General features: G+C 42.7%; 1 protein-coding gene across 27 annotated transcripts in view; it reads right to left on the bottom strand.

Annotated features, from left to right (window-relative positions):
- The window catches only part of LOC147140016 (ankyrin-3-like), a 117,967-nt gene that overhangs the window by 86,255 nt on the left and 12,430 nt on the right, over positions 1-19,282 (bottom strand). For 13 of the 27 annotated variants that reach the window (XM_086045313.1, XM_086045314.1, XM_086045320.1 and 10 more), the window contains exon 1: positions 939-1,466. The exons of 1 other annotated variant lie outside the window; for it this stretch is intronic. In XM_086045313.1, coding sequence (XP_085901439.1) covers positions 939-1,061 — 123 coding nt within the window. In that variant the 5' untranslated portion in view covers positions 1,062-1,466. Of the gene's footprint in view, positions 1-938; positions 1,469-13,785; positions 13,966-19,282 lie in introns of those variants that run through there. 13 more of the 27 variants (XM_086045303.1, XM_086045305.1, XM_086045324.1 and 10 more) reach the window with 5 other exon arrangements.

The raw sequence follows: 19,282 nt of genomic DNA, 5'->3' as shown, positions 1-19,282 counted from the left end.
AGTATCACAAAGGACAGAATACAAGCCTGATAAGTGGTATGTGCATCTCTCCAATAATAAAACTCAATTTAAACGTATTATAAATGTACTTTACCGCTTTGACTTTCGACATGGACTTGAGCAAATCAGTTTCTTCTTCCACCATATCAAGGACTCGCACGCCGATTTGACCGTGAATGAGGAGGCGCTTCGATTGGCGACGAATCAAGTCGGGTTTGTGCACACCCACAACGGCGCAAAATGTATGCTTTAAACTACACGGAGCTGCACCTGCAAAAAATACCAAAATGCTAGTCTTGATAATAGAGCCCCATAATTTGATTCGTCCCACGGACAAAACTTACCAAAAATGAAAAATTGCACCATAAGCCTGTCTAGCTCGTCTTTGACGGATCAAGCACCCTTAAAGTGAATCCTAATGGCCCTAAAATTTAAGATAAAATGAGAGAATTTTTTTGGTGTTTTTTTTTTTTTTTTAACAAGCTAGAAAAGTACATGGTTGAAAAGTACCACCACTGACACCCGTCACAGAAAAAAAAAAACGTTGAAAATTTTTCATGCCTGTTTATACATTTTCCTCTAGCTATTGGCAAGCAGCTAAAAATTGGCCCGCGACCCATTTTGGGAAAGTTTGTGAAACCTTCACATCGGAACAGCAACATTCAGAAGTGAAGAGCATGCCGCCACACACGCATACACTCAAGGTCAGCAATGAAATGAAATGGACAGTGTGGCATTAAAGCGAAGCGTCCACAATATATGATTAGCAGAGACGTGTTCGGATGGAAAAAGTATGCGCCGAGGTGACCTCCAAGCGCACCTGATATCAAGACTCCACCACACACGCACACAGCGGAGCGAGAGAGTCACGCTCCAGCGATGCCGGTGGAGGCGAGCGGCAGACGGCGGCGGCGGCGGCGGCCCGCTCCCGCCTTTACCTTTCTCTTCTGCTCCCGGGACGTGGCTCTCCTGCTCTTCCTCCGCTTCTCCTTCTCGTCCTCCAACGCATTCACATCCACTTCCCCCCGATTCTTCTTCAGCTGGGAGGCCGCGTGAGCCATGACGGCCGACGGCGCTTGCAACACGCGCGCCTCACCTGAGATCCCGGAGAAGTTGGACGACGGTGGCCGCGGGGGGACAAATCCGGGATCCCAGAGGGAAAAATCGGGGTAGAAAAGGAAAGGGGGGGAAAGGGAAGAAAAATGCCCTCCTTTGAAAAGGACAATGGAGAAGCGCAGGTTCTCGCTTTTGGCTGTTTGCTGCCGGTATCCTGTTTGCCCTTCCTTGTGGCCGCTGTCCTGCTAAGGTCCGCTCCCTCTCTTCTTCACTTCAAAGTGATGGAGAGGAGTCTTCTCCTCTTCCTCTTCCTCTTCCCGTGAGTGGAGAGGTGAGGACAAACCGAGTTGGAGGGAAGAGCGGCGCCAGCATCGCCAGCACAGAGGTGGATGGAATGAGGGAGGGTGAGAGAGAGAGAAAGGGAATGGAGGGCGGGTGTGAGGGGAGCGGTTGCCATGGCAACCACCTTCGGTTTCACTCCATCCTCCTAAATGGTCCTCGCTGCTCCACCATACACACGTGTCTCCAAAAAGTGTGTGCGCGTGTGTGAGAGAGAGAGAGAGAATGAATGAAATGAAGGCCGAGGTAAAAACACACACACACACACACACACACACACACACACACGTTTTCATGCTCTGTGGGTACTACATTTCTGAATGTCGCCAGTGGGGACCATCAAACACATGTACAGCAAAACAAATGAATGAATTAATTGATTAATTTAAAAAAGTTAAACTGTAAAGAAACTAAATGGAGTTAGTTGCTCATTGTCACTATTTTTTGCCTGTTTATTGTTGTTTTTTGTTGTCCTGTTATCATAGTTATTATTCATTCATCATTCGTACCAGTACATGAACAGACCCGTGCCAGGAATAGCGAAAATATGCGAGGACTGGTAATTGAATCTCACCGGAAAAGACTTGCAAATCACTTTTTCTTTTTTTTTTATTTTTTTAAATGGACAAGGCTAAGGCCTGACTAAATGAAGCTCCTCCCTTCACGTCATTCTCGGCCGCAAGATGAATATTTTGCTTACTTAATATTTGTCTTTGGCCTGAGCACAAAAGCAGTGAGTAGGTGAGTTTTTCAGCTAAAAAAAAAATAACAGCAAATTGGGCAAATTCACAAATAGATTTACACATCAATCGCATATATACTCTTGGATTTTTCCATGTATTGGGTGTCACAAATGGGTTTTTTTTCATTATCATTTATTTTCCACATTTCATAATCTACTAACAGCCAATTCGAACATGAATGAGCTCAAATACGAACAAGATGGGCAAAAACTTTTAAAGCTACCACTCTCTTTATGTTCTATGCAGATACAATCCACGTGCAATCAAATCAAGGTCTTTGCAAAATTATTCTACACCGCTTGAGGGGAGCTGTACCTGTCGTGCACACAACTGAACCCATGCTGCCTGCATCAAAGTCAGGCCAATGTGCCGTCAGTGACTTTTACATTCTCTTATTTAAAGTCATTTTATGTACTTGATCTCATTGAACTTGTACTGTATGTATGTCAATAAGTGCCTCATTCAAAAGGAAATATAGTGACGTTACATTCCAGAGCTGCCCGCAAAATATGCTATATACAGACCATATCATTTTGCTTAATTTTGTTTTGTTTTACCACTGCAACGTGATTTAAACACATTTAATAGTCCCATATGGATATAAAAGTTTTTGGGGGATTGGTATCTAAACTTCTTAAAAGACAAAAGCTGTCACGAGCAGTTCCCCAAATAAGCGGCATGGTGTATTTGCTTCAAGCTATCTGTCACTTTTGGTTGGTGTTTATTCTATAATTGACGCAGACAACAAAAGAGAATCAAACGTTGCTATTTAAACACCAAAGAGTCCAACCAAACCATATAATTTCGTGGAATGAGATGTGTATGCAGTGTAAAGAAATACAGTATTTTCATTTTGACAGCTCAGCATCTTCGCCGTCGTGAGTGATCAACCAGCACCAGGGGAGCATTTGTTCCGCCTGAGAGTAAAGTAAAAAAAAAGAAAAAAAAGAAAAGAGAACTAAATAAAAGGTGTCTTATTTAAAAATGTGCTTCACTGCCGCCGTGCTCACATCAGACACAGCAGATTGGCGGAGCGTGTGGCAGCCATCTTTGTGTTTGCGGCTGCACGCGCGGCGTCACAGGGAGCCTGGTCGGGTCCTGACGCCACCGTGAGGCTTCCTCAGCATGTGCCTGTCATTTTTGCAGCACAACGAATGCACGTGTCTTTAACCCAGAGATGGAGTGTTAGGGACCATATGGGGGGAAATTGCTGAAGGCGGGGGGTGGGCGGTTGGGTCTAGTAGGATTTTGTAACAAGCCTCCAGGGACGCACTGCCATTGGAGACCCCCTTCCCTTGTTTTCTTTCTTTTCAAATGCAGCCACCAGCGTTGGAAAGCGGTGATGTCGGTGAGGGGGAAGCTTACTCGCAGCCCCCATCGTGCATCGGGGGTGTCACATTATGCCAAATGATCATGCCGTTGCTAGGTGAGGGCCAATGGGGGCGGCTGACGGGAGGACAGGATGGATGGATAAGGAGAGCTGGGAGGTGAGAAAAAGGATGGGGTGGGGGGTGCACATGGAAAGTGGTGGCACCAAAAATGCTCTAGAATTTCACAATGGGTGATAGCATTTCAAAAGATGCCGGTTGTAAAGGCTTTCATTGATAAAAGTCCATTCAGAGCCTAACAGCTGGCAGGTGGAGAGTAAAAAGCACTGCCAAGGTGGACGTCACTTCACGACATTTACTCGGAAACAAAAAAAAATAAATAAATAAAAATCTCAGCTCCAGAGTTGGCAGGTGGCCGCGAAGGAGTTGACGCCTTTTGGAACTTTTCCACCCGCTGTTTCCAGGCGCATTGCCAGGCAGACATAAGGCCACCCGCTTATGGTCCCAGATGCCAAAATATTACAGCCACGGGACTCAAAATGACAAATGTACTGGCACAAAATCCGGCAAAATATGTCCTCTAGACTCTGGCCCAAACGAGAATGTGACGCTGCCTTGCTCTGCTTACAATAATTCCTGTTTGTTATGTTACTTGTTTGTTTACAGGTAGGACAAAAACTAAAAATTATCATTCATCCATTTACCTGTCCGTATTAGGAAACATTAGGTAAAAACATTGATTTGAGTATTTTAGTCATTACTGAGCCTCGTTGCACAATCATCGAAAAATCAACGGTGAAATTTATTGTTCATCGATTACTGCAAGAATTGGGGCACACTTCACCACTCCGTTTAATTTTAAAGCCGGTGAGCGCCTTTCGTTTTCCAATGGGAACATTCCCCAGAGTGCAACAATCTCATTGACCCTTTGACCTTTACAGCCACAACAGCAGATCCCGTGTGGGGAAACAACGGTTTGGGGGGGGAGATGCCCCTTGCAGGGGGACAGCATGTATGTGTGTGCTTGGGGGTTTGAGTTTGACAGGTCACGCTGAGGGCGCACAATAAGTAATTACGCTAATAGCTTTAATGATATTATAGCTTGGCTTCATGATGCCTTTGAAGCATCATTAGTTCCCTGAAGCACATATACACGGCTTAAATTATTCATACCCTCATCAAATTTGGTGATATTTGGATGGGCAGCTTCAGAAAATGGATGGTTAACCAGTGTTTACCAAATTCAGGTGATATTTTAACATTAACATAAAATAGTTTGGACATTATATATTTGTAACAACGTAAAAAGAAAAATAGCAAAAATTAAATAAGCAATATTTTGAAGAAAGCACTTTTGTGATTATCTTTCAAGAAATAAAGAAAGGAAAAAGGCATTTGCCTTGTTCAGCGTCCTCTTTATAGTGAGTTCACTTGGCTACTTTTTGCACTGTGCTGCCCTCTAGTGTTGCAAATACAATACTGAAAATGTACTTGAGGTGGATTTGCCTCACCAAAACAAAAAGAAAGAAAACGAAAGAGATGAAAAAGATACACCAATTTCTAAAACATTGCCACTTAAACATTTCTTCATTTGACTTCACCTTTGACCCCCACTACGATTCAACAGGCCGAAAAGATCATTTTAACAATGTGGGAATATTCCCAGTAGATGACTGGAGCTCAGACTGGGCTGGCAAAAGCCTCGAGCAAAATCAAATAGTAGGCAGGGTGAAAGTGAAAGGTGGAAGGGCAAACGGCAATATTAACGGTTGCGGAATAATAATAGGATCCACCAGCAGAACGCCTACACATACCCCGAGGGGAGGGTTTGCGATGAAAATAACTTCACTTATTGCAAAGGCGGATTTCCCCTTTATGAAAAGTGCAAATGAGATTGAAAAGAAACAGCCAGTTTCAGCCTGATTTTGTGTATTTCTCCTACAATATATGATCCCCACTCATGAACATACACAAGAAGTCCGCGAGTTCTGCGGCCCGCAGGCTGCCCACCACTTCTCCATATGATCCCTTCGTCTGTATTCCATCATTTCATTCTTTCCTCTCCCCTTCGGATAGCGAAAAAGTACAATGAGACGTAACCCACTTTGCTCCCACTAACCTAGCAAAATGTGTGTCACCAGCAAAAAACAAGAGCAAAGTGTCCTTGCACACTTTGCCCACGGAGGGGCAGCCAGACATTTGCAGAGGAGGAGGAGGAGAGCACTGACTGTGATGAAGCCTCTCAAAGGTGCCGAAGGACTTGCCGCTGGGGAAAGGGTTTGTTTTTGTGGGTGTTTTTTTTTATTTTTTTTGTCATTCTGTGTGCGGGGAAATGGTAAACAGATTTGTCTTTGTCATTTCCTTATGCAAAAGTGAGTCCACCAGCAGCGTCCTCATTCATGCATCTGATATGAGAAGCACAATGTGGGTCACCAAGCCAGATATGAATGAATTTGGGAGTGGGGACAAACTGCTGCTTACTATCACCTCGTACGACCTGTGTTTTCCAAAACAAAAGCCCTGAATGCACTACAGGTGTGCGGCGTTCGTCACAATGCAAAGCGAGTATAGCGAGCATGCCTCAGCTGGACCAGGGGCGGAGCCCAGATTGACAGACTGCCCACCCAGTGAGATTCATGACAAAAATGTTTACTTTAAAAATGTTCGTAAATTATTTTCTAATTTGTGTTTCGTTGTTTTTTATTTGATTGAATATTAAGAATGGCAGAACTATGTTTGTCTAAGGAATATCTGAACTTCATATTATTCAGTTTGTCATTTTATTTGAATGTACGATGTGTCGGGATTGTGCTGAGTGAGAGAAATATTCAGGCCCACCCATTGGCCACATTCTGGTTCCGTCTCATCTCAAACAAAGTAAGAGAGGAGGTGAAGACAGCAGGTTACGTCAGGATGGATAGACGGAAGGGAGCTGACATTTACACTGCACTTCAGTGTCATTTGCTTTTCTTGAAATAGCATCGGCACCGTAGCTGCTTTTACAACATTTCAAAGTGAAAGGTAAAGATTTTCTTTCAAAGGTGATAAGCGAGCAACAGCATTTACAGCACAATTTAGACAGGGAACCTACACCCCTCCAGTCTTAAACCACAATTCACACACAGCAGGGTAGTGAGAATCACCCACAGCCACGGGGACAGGCAAACAAACATGCTAATGGAGAATTTGTGGTGGGAAGTAAAAGGCTGGGCAAGCAGCCACAGGAACGAGCAAACGTGATATGACTGACTTTGTGGTCTGAGCAAGATGGCCAAATGGCGGGATGAACATCGAGCAACTTGACGGTCAGCGAGTCATCGACAAAACCTTGGAAATCAACCCAAACATATTTTTTTTCTAGAGTATGTTGTATGCTGGCCCAATAGTTGAAACGCGGCATTCTGATTAATATTGCGTTTGTGAAATATGAGTTAAGCAGCAAAATCCACCCGTTTTTAGCCATCTCATTGGGCGGCCATTTTGTCATTTCTGTCAACTGAAAATGACATCACAACTACTCAGGGCTCAGGTAACGACCAATCACGGCTCAGCTTCAGAAAACAGATGAGCCGTGATTGGTCGTTATCTGAGCCTTGAGGGTCTGTGATGTCAACTTCAGTCGACAGAAGTGACAAAATGGCCGCCCCCAGAGATGGCTAAAAACAAGTGGATTAACTCTTATTCCACAAACACAATATCTTATTTATACCTTTAAATATGGAGATGCAGCTGACAGACTGTGACAGACCCCGAACCTCTTGACCGTGAGGTACACTGTCTAACCACTGGTTCAACATTTCCTCAAAATTCTTTCACAAACATTCCCGACAACCACTCGCAAAACAAAAGCTCCCATAGGTGGCAAGCAAGGCTCCGTTTAAAACCGACAACAATGTACAAGCACCAGAAAAAAATGCAGACATCCCTTTTGCATCATGTACCATTTCTTCATGAAATTGCCTTACAGAAAAAAAAAACAAAACAACAACAATATTAATAGGTTTTCCTTGCAATACCTCCAGGCTACGGCGAAGGCGTGAATGCAATAACCAAAACAACGACAACAAAACCGCGGCATGTTAATGAAGAATTTTATCAGGGCAGGACGTCATTTCTCAGCTATAAGAAGCATGCGAAGCTGATGGTGGGTTTCCTCCCACGGAAAAAGGCTGAAGACGAATCAACAATTTCACGGTCTGTTGGCGAGCGCGAAGACGAGGACGCCTCGCGCAATCACGGCCAGTGTCTGGCTGTAATCACAAGCTGCTTGGGCGCGCTGCAATAAGTCATCCCGGCAAAGTGCAGGGCAGCTGAAAAGTAGCCACTACTAATACACTGATGAAAATGGCTCCATCATTTCTTGGTCAAATAAAATAAAAATAAAAACTAGAGAAACTCCCTTTCTATTAAACACATCCATCAACGCACAACATTTTGCCAAGGAGTCGCAGAAAGTCCAATCACATTAGGAGTTTCCCAGAAATGTGCTACGGGCAAAATGATGGACGACCTGCGGCCGAGGGGGGAGATCAATTCGGGCATTAATAAAACATCCTTTTCCGATTCAAACCATTTCCAGGATGCCTGAGTGGTTTTTAATTGCAAATAGTGAACGGCGCATACGTTTTACTTCCACGGCTGAAATGGAGGAGAAAAACGCCGTAATGAGACTTCAGGTTGATTCGAAAGAAGGTCCTTTCATATTCATTTGCGGTAATTAACAACAAAATTAGGACACAGAGCAGAAAATGTGATTCGGTGGTCACGTCGTGGTCACATCACTTGCGGAAATGTTGCATTTGTCGCCTACAGATGAAGAGGAACTGGCTCCGCACCAGTGTGGGCGAGTCCACTGCTAATTCCGACTCGGAAGAAACCTTCCGTGGGCGATGTGCTGAGTTATTCTGAGAACGATTTTTAAATCTTTTTTATTATTTTTTTTAATTATTAATATCACATTGTAGTCAGGTCAACATCTGGAGCAGGAATAAGCAACTTCAATGCTGTAGGGGGCCTCAACTTTTTATCTATGCGAGATCAGACGAGCCACTTCTGAACCAGATGTATGACAAAAGCATTCATCAATCATTATTCTGCTACTCTTTGTCTTGCATATCATTCAAAATCCACAAAAACAATATTATGCCTAATCACGTAATGTAGGGCACACCCACTGTAAGTGCAACTAAGACATGTCTGCTATCTAGTGGTGATTGGTGATATTATATTTTAAATGACAGTCAACACCTGCATATTTGCAGTAAGCCACTCAAGGATTTGCATATATAATTTTTTTTCCCAATATTTTTTCATATTTTGGATTTTTTTCTGGCAGTTTTCCTCCATTTTTCTTGGAAAATGATGAATTTCTGTGGTTTGTAAAAATACAAAAACAAAAGTAAAACATCTGATCTGTAGGCTTAGAGACAATAATATGTCAACTCTTGTTTGTGGTATTCTATCATCTATAGATAGAACGTTTTCACCACGTGATCGGTATTTGTTTGTCAGCCATGTTGCAGGTCGAGATGAGGAGGCTTGAAAAGGAAAAACTTGTAGACGGACTCGTATTCACGTTTTCTGAGTTACACTAATCAGTTAATATCAACTACGTCATAATTTTCCAGTCGCCTTAGATATACACTACAATAGAATTTTACTTATATAGTGCATGTGCTAGAATAAGACAGACATTGACAGAATAGAAAAACTTGAAATGTAGTGACAAAAACATGACAAAGTGTCTGCTAAAAACAAAAAAAAACATCTCCGCGCCTAACCGTGTGGGAAGACAAGCAGAAATAGCAGAAATAAGACCGAGGCTGTTTCATTTAACAACCTGAAATAGTTAAACACCTTCAAACATTTCTGCCCTTTTCCAAACTGTTTCTTTCAGGTCATTCCTCACGAATTTAGCACAACAACTATTTGCTTTTGTCACATTGGTCACATTAATCTCAAGCACGTATAAAAAGGGGGGAGAGTGTTGTTGTATTTTATTTAAATTTTCAAATGGGGCTGTAGTCCGAGTGAGCTTTGTGATTTGGAGTCCGATCAAAGTGCGGCGAGCGCGGTGCTTTCCTCCCATGAGACGCAGCGGACGGTACCCGCGACATATGCGTGTGCCCGTCAGTGGGTGCGCATGCCATATGCCTGAATGTGCTGGCCTCATGCTTTCTCTGTGCCAGTCATCTGCATGTCCGCGGGAGCCTTCGTTAGTGCGGTCCAGGGGTGTTTGAGCATATCAGTGGAAAGCAGGGTGAGAATATTTGGGGGATTTGCATTAGAGGTTGTTTTTCATTTTGATTTGAGTTTAAATTTAGTTTTAATTAGATTTCAGAGCGGGTTTGTTTGGTTTTAATAGTTAGAGTTTTTTCAAAAATGCTATATTTTAGATTCGTTTTTTTATTTGTTTTCCTCTTTATGAAAAACATCAAGGGAAGTACTGTGTAGTAAAAACTCCCAACAACAAAAATATTTTTCATAACAACCATCCATAAATCTAGTACAGGTGCAGGTATAATGGTCCACAGTCTGACGTACAATAAGTGCAGCGCACAATACTGCTTCTAAAGTAAGATGAATCACAACTGTAAAGCTAGGATGGTCTCGCTTTCCATCCTTTGTTGGCGAAGTTACCAACTTCTAAAGTGGATGTGTGGCTTGAATTCTTGTTGAGAAGTATTATACACAGCATACTATCCAAGCCACTTGCTTTTGTCTGTGAGTCATAGTCAAATTAGATGATAAATACAGTACAGCTAGCTAGCTAGCTAGCTATATAGCTAGATAGCTAGCTAGCTAGCTAGATAGCTAGATAGATAGATAGAGTTTTTGTTTTTACTATATTTTATTAACGAAAATATTTTTTCAATTTGAGTTTTCGTTATTTCCTTTGTTTTCATTAACTATCATAACCTTGGTGGCCACTCATTCATCGTGGGACTTAAGTCACCAATTTTAGGACTTGGGACTTGCTTAGCTAAAACTTATGAAAGACTCAACTTGACTTAGACTTGACGTGTTAAATGACTTGAGTTTTTTGAGATTCATGACTTGCAAATAGGTGCCTTACGCTATCCTACACAAAAGCCACATCAACACGTGTCGGGGAGCGTGTCAACGTTCGGATTCTGACGGCGGCATGAGAGCGGTGAGTTTTATGAAGCCTCGCCCGCAGCTGCGAGCTGGTGGAACATCCTCTCCCAGTGTCGTGTTTCCCCGGGCGTGATGGATGGCAGAGACGTGCCAAGAATGGCTACGTCTGAGGAGACCTCGCATTGGGCCACTACACTGGCTCGCCATTCGTGTACACACACATACACACAGGCGCTGCACTTACACACTGTCACACACTTCCACATTTATTCCAGAGCAAAGGTCAGGCTCCGTCTCAGCATTTATAGTTTGTATATTATTCCAGATGCATGGATACATTTACACCAAACTATAATTCACCGCTGTCAATGGAAAGTATTCATTAACAGACGCCACTATTTGTGACTGTAAAAAAAATAATAAATTATGGTGCTGCCAACGCACTTGAGGCCTTTTGGCTTGCGTGCCACTCTTGATTTCACAACGCACTACACTCAGCCAGCATGTAAAATTTGTTGCTACAAGGTGTAACACGCACGTTGGGAGTTATACTTTGAAAATGATTTTTCAAAAGGAAATATTTGGTCTCGTCAGGGGCGTTTTTATTTACCAAAGCAAACAGTTTGTTCATAGCAATAACTGTCATAACAAAAATGTTATGTTAAAACACACTTTGTTTCACATTACTCAACCAAAGTGCTTATCAACAAACGGAATGTGATTTTTAACTAAGCAGAATTCATAGCCTCTTATTTGTTTTAATGCATAGGCTCAGTCTTCCACTTGCTAGACAATTTGGGGCAGAGGGTGCACTGCCCCACACAGTAGAGAAAGGAGAGGAAGAGTCACAGGAACAGTCAAAATTGTACTCTCTTACGCCCCAAAAAAAATCATATATCAATAATAATAATTACATTAGATTAAAACAACAATCATATCGTAGTGCTATCTGCACCAAATGCAAATATCACCGCTGACTATTCTCATTAATATCCTCTGCTGCTAAATGCCAATGTCAGTGCGCTCAAAGCCTCAAATTGTCCAAAATGTCAAGGTGAGATGAAGACTCAAGACTGACGGGAAAGTAATATCCAATTGATGAATTGATTAAGAGGATAGAGTGATTAAATGGCAGCTAAGCGTCCCCTGATATGCAAATTAACGAGCGCCTAAAGGTTACAAATGGGCTCTTAATTGGATGCAAATGAGCCGATTGGGTGGTAGACTGTGCAGTCACGAACACACAGCAACTGCTTCAACATAATAATAATAATAATAATAATAATAGTAATAATAATAATAATAACAATAGCTTATATTTATGTAGCGACTTTCAGCAATTCAACACCTTCGTCATATGTTCGCTCGTGGCGAGAATGCTCTGGAACTACTGCTAGCAACCCAGGCTAAACTTAGCCCCTCCCTGACATACAACGATTGTAGTCTCTCAGTCAAGATGTAAAATTTAGAACAATACTAGCAGGAATATATTATTTATCCTTATTCCCATTCTCTTTACATATATTCTTTATCTTATAATGAGGATGACTAATATTAATGCCGTATTGAGAAGGTGTCCAATAAACCCATCATGATTGTTTTTTTTGTAACAAATACTGGCATTTTAATTCCTTTTAATGGCGAAAGATGATTGCGTTTTAAGTTACAAGTGCGATCCTGGTACAAATTGAATTTGAATGTCAAGGCACCACTGTACTGTAAAATAGGACAGACCGTCACTAAACGTGCATGACACACAAACAACGAGCACTCAAGTGTGGCTTCAAGCACTTATTACACTGGAACTAGAACACTACCCTCTTGACCAGAACGTCATTTGGTGCGGTTTGACAGCTATGCGCTTCATGTCATCTTCCGCCAGCTCAGAAATCAACACCGGCGTCAGTCAGCTCCGATAAGGCCGCGTCTCACACAAAGGCAATCGTGCGCTCCATCACCGAACGCAATAACACAGAGACAGAAGGAAAGCGGCGACTTATCAAAACCCCGTAAGCCGTAAAAAGCCGGGAGATCTTGCCAAGTTTGATAAGCAAGCGCTATTCGCTCTCTCCACTCCCACTCATTTTACCCTCAGCCGCATCTCCCGCCCGCCGCCAAAACACACCCATGCCTTGCCGCTCCGCCTTGACAGCTGGGGACCCCGGGTCTCACATCAGTACGCATTTGCCGATATGTCACTCGGCTTGACGGTGCCACTGATTGGATGGAGTCGGTCGGGGGAGCGTCGCAGCCGAGGCCACAGATGCGCGGTGCTTGCGCCCCGCCGCCGTCCTCGCCCCGGTGCCCAGGGGCGGAGGCAGAAACTTTCGAGCTGCGTGGCACAATGGCTCACTAGAACAACTGGTTGACACGTGCGCATATACTGTACGTGCATTCACACGCCCGTATCCTCCCCGATGTTATAAGGTCTGCCTTGGCTACACTACACGTATCAAAGATGTTATGATTTTTTTTTTTTTTTTTAGTATTAACACTTATATAGATAGACAGTCAATCTGAATAAGGCAGCGCCGCAGAATCACATTTTCTCAAAATCTTCTCCACTGCTGGACGCCAGCGGGGTGGCCACGACCACGTAGCTCCGCCCCTGCCGGTGTGCCAGTCCCCGATTATCAGCACCCGCGGGCACATTTGTCCAACCATGCGTGGCTCCATCTACGACTGCGGGTCATGTCAACCCTCTCAAAAGTGTGTCCTCACCTTCCCGTCCCCAGAGCTCGCCCTGTCATGGCCACTCAGGCAGGGGCCGCATTGAAAAGGGGACGGGGTCAAGGGGTTAAAAGCAAGCCTCCAGAGCCTCGGGGGTTGTTCATAATTTATATCAGGTTTGAGATTTGAAATTAGCACAAGCCCAATGACCCATTTGAATGCAGAAGGGACATTTTATTGATAGTGGCTTGTAAGGAGAAAAATAACATTTAAGGTTTCCATGGCAACACTGGACCACCTTCTCTCATGATATATGTACAAATGGCGGACATTTTTTGGATAAAAGTGCATCTCGAAAAGCATTGTGCGCAGTCAATCTGTATATGAGTTTCACTTTTAGAAAGGAACGTTTCTATGATATTTTGATTCATTGTGATAAATTTGACGTGGGGAAAAAAAACTGTATCGTTCACCAACTCTTAGCTTCTCAATGGAAAATAACACAATCTTGTTACATCAGAGGTCCGTGTGGCAAGGCTTTCAAATCTCACCTTTTCAACTCTCTGCATCTTCACTTCATCACCGCCATCTGTGACCACTCGAGACTCCAAGAGAGCGAGAGCGCATCAGAGAGCACACAAAGCCAGCTGACAATGACAACAACGGCTCGCCGAGACTTCGCATGAAGCCGAGGCCGAGGCGCTTTCCTCCCAGGCCCGGAATGACAGCAGCGGTTGCGGGTTGTTAATCAGACAAGTGCTAATCTGGTTAGGGGATCAACAAACGAGCCTCTCAAGAGCTGAAAAGGAGGACACAACCTCACAGACGACGGAGTGGGCCCGGTGCCATTATGCGCCAGAACAACAGGAGGGGATGTGAAAATTGCTAATTGGGGTTTTAATTTGGATTAAAGGGATGTCAACCCAAATATTTTTTTTTTCACGAAAATATTCTATGCAGGCCCACTAGTTGAAACAAGACATTCTGATTAATATTGCGTTTGTGGAATAAGAGTTAGCCATCCGTTTTTTTTGCCATCTCTTGGGGTGGCCATTTTGTCACTTCTGTCGACTGAAAATGACATAAAAGTTGCTCAGGGCTCAGGTAACGACCAATCACAGCTCAGCTGTTTTCTGAAAACGAGCCATGATTGGTCGTTATCTGAGCCCTGAGCAGTTGTGATGTCATTTTCAGTCGACAGAAATGACAAAATGGCCGCCCCCTGCGATGGCTAAAAATGGGTGGATTTTGCTGCTTAACTCATATTCCACAAACGCAATATCAGTCAGAATGCTGTGAATGCCCATTCAACTGGGCGTATTTTGCTGGAGATTTCAAACGGTTTCTTGACGCCTGTTTGCCTGTCCCCATGGCTGTTTTGTGTCAGTGGATTTGCGAATGGCACTTTAAATAGCAGAATTTAGCTTAGCTGTTGGAACTGTTCCCCCAGGCCCCTCTGAATCAGTCCCTGCGTTATCTCTGAACCAACAAACAAATGGCACACCGCAAATTTCTACTTTTTTGGGGGACTAAATTTGCTCTGTTTGCCACCTGAGAAAGGATCCAAATTCCCCATCACGCAATTGAAAATGCTGCAGTCCAACTGACCTTTCAACCCCAGAATTAAGAAAAAAATGGTAGAGTCCTGTCTTCTTTCATCACCACACACGAACCAGGAAGAAGACGTCTAACATATAGCGTAGCATAATTTTTCGACTTTTGTTTCCCGGAGCGCATTTGCCCCCTTCCGGAATCTTAAATGGTATGGTCCCCTTCTCCTCTATGAGCCAGGAAGTGGACAGACTAGTACAAAACAACTCTGGAAAGTGGATTTCTTTCCACTCCTGTAAACAGTTCAACGTTGGCGACATTGAGTTATTAGTGTCGTTTATTTTGGCCTCGACACCTGGCATGGCACGCTCACTTTGCGGTCATAAATTTGGGGGAAAAACAATTACCGGTACCTCGTCCAGAACGTGCAAAAACAACAAGCAGAATTGCGCCGGCGGCTCATTGGCTACACTTTGCATTCATTAAATGTGGTTTCTAGGTCTGGTAGTTGAACAGATCCTGACACATTCTAGCAATATTGCGCACACACACACACACACACACACACACACACACACACACTCACATACTCTGGGGGCCTTGTTAGTGTTTCTGCAGGCAGATTTCTATGAACTCTGCACAGGAAGTGATTCGTAACGACTGTGCCGTGAAAGATCGTCAGTTGGCGGGAAATTATGCAATCCCGCAATTCCACCGATATCCAAACGTCACGATACGATAATATCACGATGAGAACCTCACGATACGATAATATCACGATGAGAACCTCACGATACGATAATTATCACGATATTGAGGGGAGGTTGGCGACATATAAAAAGCTCACGATACTGTATAAAAGCTCACGATATTTTAAAAAAACAAAACGACAAAAAAAAAAAACATCACAATATTCTGTTTTTGTACATAATAACAGCATTCACAAAGAAATAAGCTTGGCCAGTCACAGGCTCCGATTGGCGATTATGTCTTAAACATAGGCGGTATCAAATTAAACTGCACTACTAAAATAACCACCAGAAAGTGCTGGAACTTCACAAAACAACTTGGGCTTTTAAACAGATTTGCTGCCATTCATATCGTGACATGATGACGACGATATATTGTGGCAATTTTAATATTGCAATATCACGATATTGCCGATATTGTGACATCCCTGCTATTTTGTCTTGAAATGAAATAATACGGTGACGGTATTAAGCTATCGCTTGTCTTTAATTGACGTATCGTAGCCCAGGCAGAGAATATTTTCCAGTCAGCTAAAAGTCTTCTCCCACTAGGATGACCCGGGAAGTGTACGTCACGCTGGTGAAGTGGTATCGATGTATAGTATCAGTGCATTACAAGAACAAATACTGTAAGTATCAGCACCAACATAGATACTATAATTCCGTATCCAATTTTTGGTGAGGTTTTTCTCCAGTACTGTGCCGTGACATTTTTTTTTTTAATCGGTAAAAGTGAATCATAAGAGATGACAGCATTACATCATTCCCACCCCTCCGCTACAGTCGTCAGCGACAAAGTGCACGTTTGCTTCATCTTAGTTGAAAATTCCCCCCCTCCTTCAGGTTTTCACAGCCAAGCGAGGGAGCGAGGCTGGTGCAGCAGGAGGAGTTACAAAAGGAGGTCAGACGGCGGATATGTATCATTTTTTAATTATTATTCACTCGGCACATCCAAAAGTGAGAATGGAAAGGCAGTTGCCATCGCTAAATAAAATATGTCCAGATTTGCTCCGCGTTGGTGCTGGCTTTATTCAAAAGCCGAATTATCAAAATAAAGATTTACTTGTGCAGAAATGGGGCAGCTGGAGCTCCGCCCTGAGCTCATCGAGATGCTGATGGATGTGTGGAAACTTATCTGCCTATTTCTGAAAAGAATGTCTGTGTGTCACGTTCTTGAATTTGATACTGAGCTGCACAGAGATAGAGAAAAGATTTTGTTTTTTTGCGGAGCAGATATGCCAGCCCCCCACAAGTCCATTTAAGAGAAGACAAATTTGACAAGAAAATAATTTATGTAGGTAGGGTGCATGCAAACCTGCATTGAAATCAGTAAAATCAGTAAAACCGCACCGTCACCATACACACGTTATTACTTTTAACCCAAGAACACTAACGTTAAAATTAGTTAACGTAAAATTAGGTACATTTAACCCGATATAATATCCCGGATAAAATACAGTTTTCATCATTTTATGTAAAAGTACAACAACGTATGCCAACTAGGAAGTTGTCTTCTTTAATTTCCCAATACAAAATATCACATCAAACAATTGTGTGGGTGAAAATCACCCGACGTTAATGTTCTAGGGTTCATCAAAGTTCATGTAGACCATTTTGTGGTTTTCACGCTTTAGAGTAGTTAACTCTTTTCTTTCATTTGTATGACACTTAATGACTGACTAACTTGTTTTTGGACTGGTACGATTTGAATATTGAACATTATATGCGCCATGTACTTTTATGTTCTTATGGGCCTTTACATTTTATTACAAAGGATTCTTAGCTATTTTTTACAGTTGTATGATAGTTAAGAATGTTAAAATGAATTTTCAAACATCGCCTGTATAGCTAATAAATATAAATTAAAAAATCTTTTGAAGTTCCGCAAAATTCTTTAGTTTACCTGCATTTTCTGTAGTTAAAAGTGATACTTATGCTCCCTCTGGTGGCACATGAATGAATCACTGAATTCAATGTTCATGCAACTGTGTATAATATTACAGTGACTTACTTCCAAATTTCTCTTACTCTCAAATTTAATAATGTGACTCCATCTAGTGGTTGACACTGGACTTACACCAAAAATAGGCGAGAGTTGGCCCAAAATAGTTATTAACTGTACAAAAAAAATACAATCTGCAAAATAACGGGACCGCGAATGGATTGGGTTTACTCGTGAATTAAGGTACAGACATGCAATGGGTAATTTCCCTATCAACATTACTCCATTTTTTTGTCCATCCAAGCGCGATTCATTCATCCTCCGATAATCGCGCTTCTGACTGAGGTGGTAACGGCGTCTTTTGGCACGTTCCACTTGCGCAGATTAGCAGCAGCTTGACAGCTCCAATTAGCCGCTCTTGACGATAGAATAATAAGATGAACAAGGATCATCCGTGCCCTCCGATCTCATTCCCTCCAAATCTCTCATCCCGCACTTCTTCAGATTAAAATTGGAGACGTTTCCTGGCCCCGTGGATGTTTAATCTCTCATTCGCTATGATTTCCTCCTCTTTTCCAATCAGCTGTTAATTTCGCCGGTGGGTCACTGGTCACGTCGGCTTCGGTGGCCCGCGTGTGCACTCGCATCGCTTGTGGCGCGAGTCCCGCAGGATTACGCGGCCACCCGACGGCTCGGGGTCAATACTAATACTGTTTTCATCCGCTTGTGACTGTGACCGAGCTGGATAAACAGACAATTAGCTGCCACTTTCACTTAGGAGACGACGACGTCACCCAAATGCGCCTTGGCTGGTTGGGAGAGCCTCGTGCGGTGCTTTTATGAGGAGGCTTCAGATCACTTTTTGCATGTTGACGCAGTTTGAATCATCAAATGTTGATGATGATGATGATGATGATGATGATGAAGGGGGGGCGGGGTGTGCATCTGGAGGAATGAGGGCAACACAGGGTGAGGAGACTCTCTGTACTGATGTCGTCAAGCATGGCGAATTAAAACTGAAATGTGTCATATTTGACACTGGCAACTAATGAAAAATGAAAATATTTCTACGAAAAGTCAATCGGGGATTCTCGGCTTGAACTACATTAATGGACATTGACTTGAAAATGTTCTTTTTTTTTTTTTTGAGCCTGTTCTAATATTTCCCGACTAAAGTCACCACTGCACTACTGTTGCTATTTCTTTGAACCTTTTAGGCACATCTCAGGTTTTGAGATAGATGGAATGTACAGTGGAACTTTTTTTTTACATCAAATGTAATTCATCAGGTTGGTTGAGACGAGACCATTTGATTCTTGTGGAATCTCACGGGAAATAATCAGTGATGACTCGTGTTTTTTGCTACCTCACTGATCGCCAAGATGAGTTCTTGCACAAGAAAATGAATGAATTTGAATTCTTTTTGTGTAACTTTAGAAGCATATTTTCCCAGAAAATGGAGCTGAATTTCTTTTTTTTTTTTTTTCTCGAACATGTAAAAAGATAACAGGAAGAAGAAAGATTTTTACTAAAATTGTCAAGCACAAATGCTTTTTCTGAGTCTGTTTGAGCACGTTTTAGCACTTTGAGACAGATATGACGCACAATGGAACCTCTGACATCAAACACAATTCAGAAAGTTAGTTCAATCTGCGAAATCTTCTGATTCTGGAGAAAAATAGACCCATCAGAAATAGGGGAAATAATTCCAGAAACCTTTAAAAGGTTTTGGCAGCATTTTAACTGTATGCTGAACTGAGGTCTTGCGCAACATGAAGTCCCACATGTGACTTGACTTTGTTTTAC

The sequence above is a fragment of the Filicampus tigris genome, chromosome 11 (genome assembly GCF_054856515.1).
Source record: "Filicampus tigris isolate MCC_2025a chromosome 11, RoL_Ftig_1.0, whole genome shotgun sequence".
Lineage (NCBI taxonomy): Eukaryota > Metazoa > Chordata > Actinopteri > Syngnathiformes > Syngnathidae > Filicampus > Filicampus tigris.
Note: the sequence above shows the minus strand (reverse complement) of the source record. Positions and strands in the feature narration are given on the sequence as shown.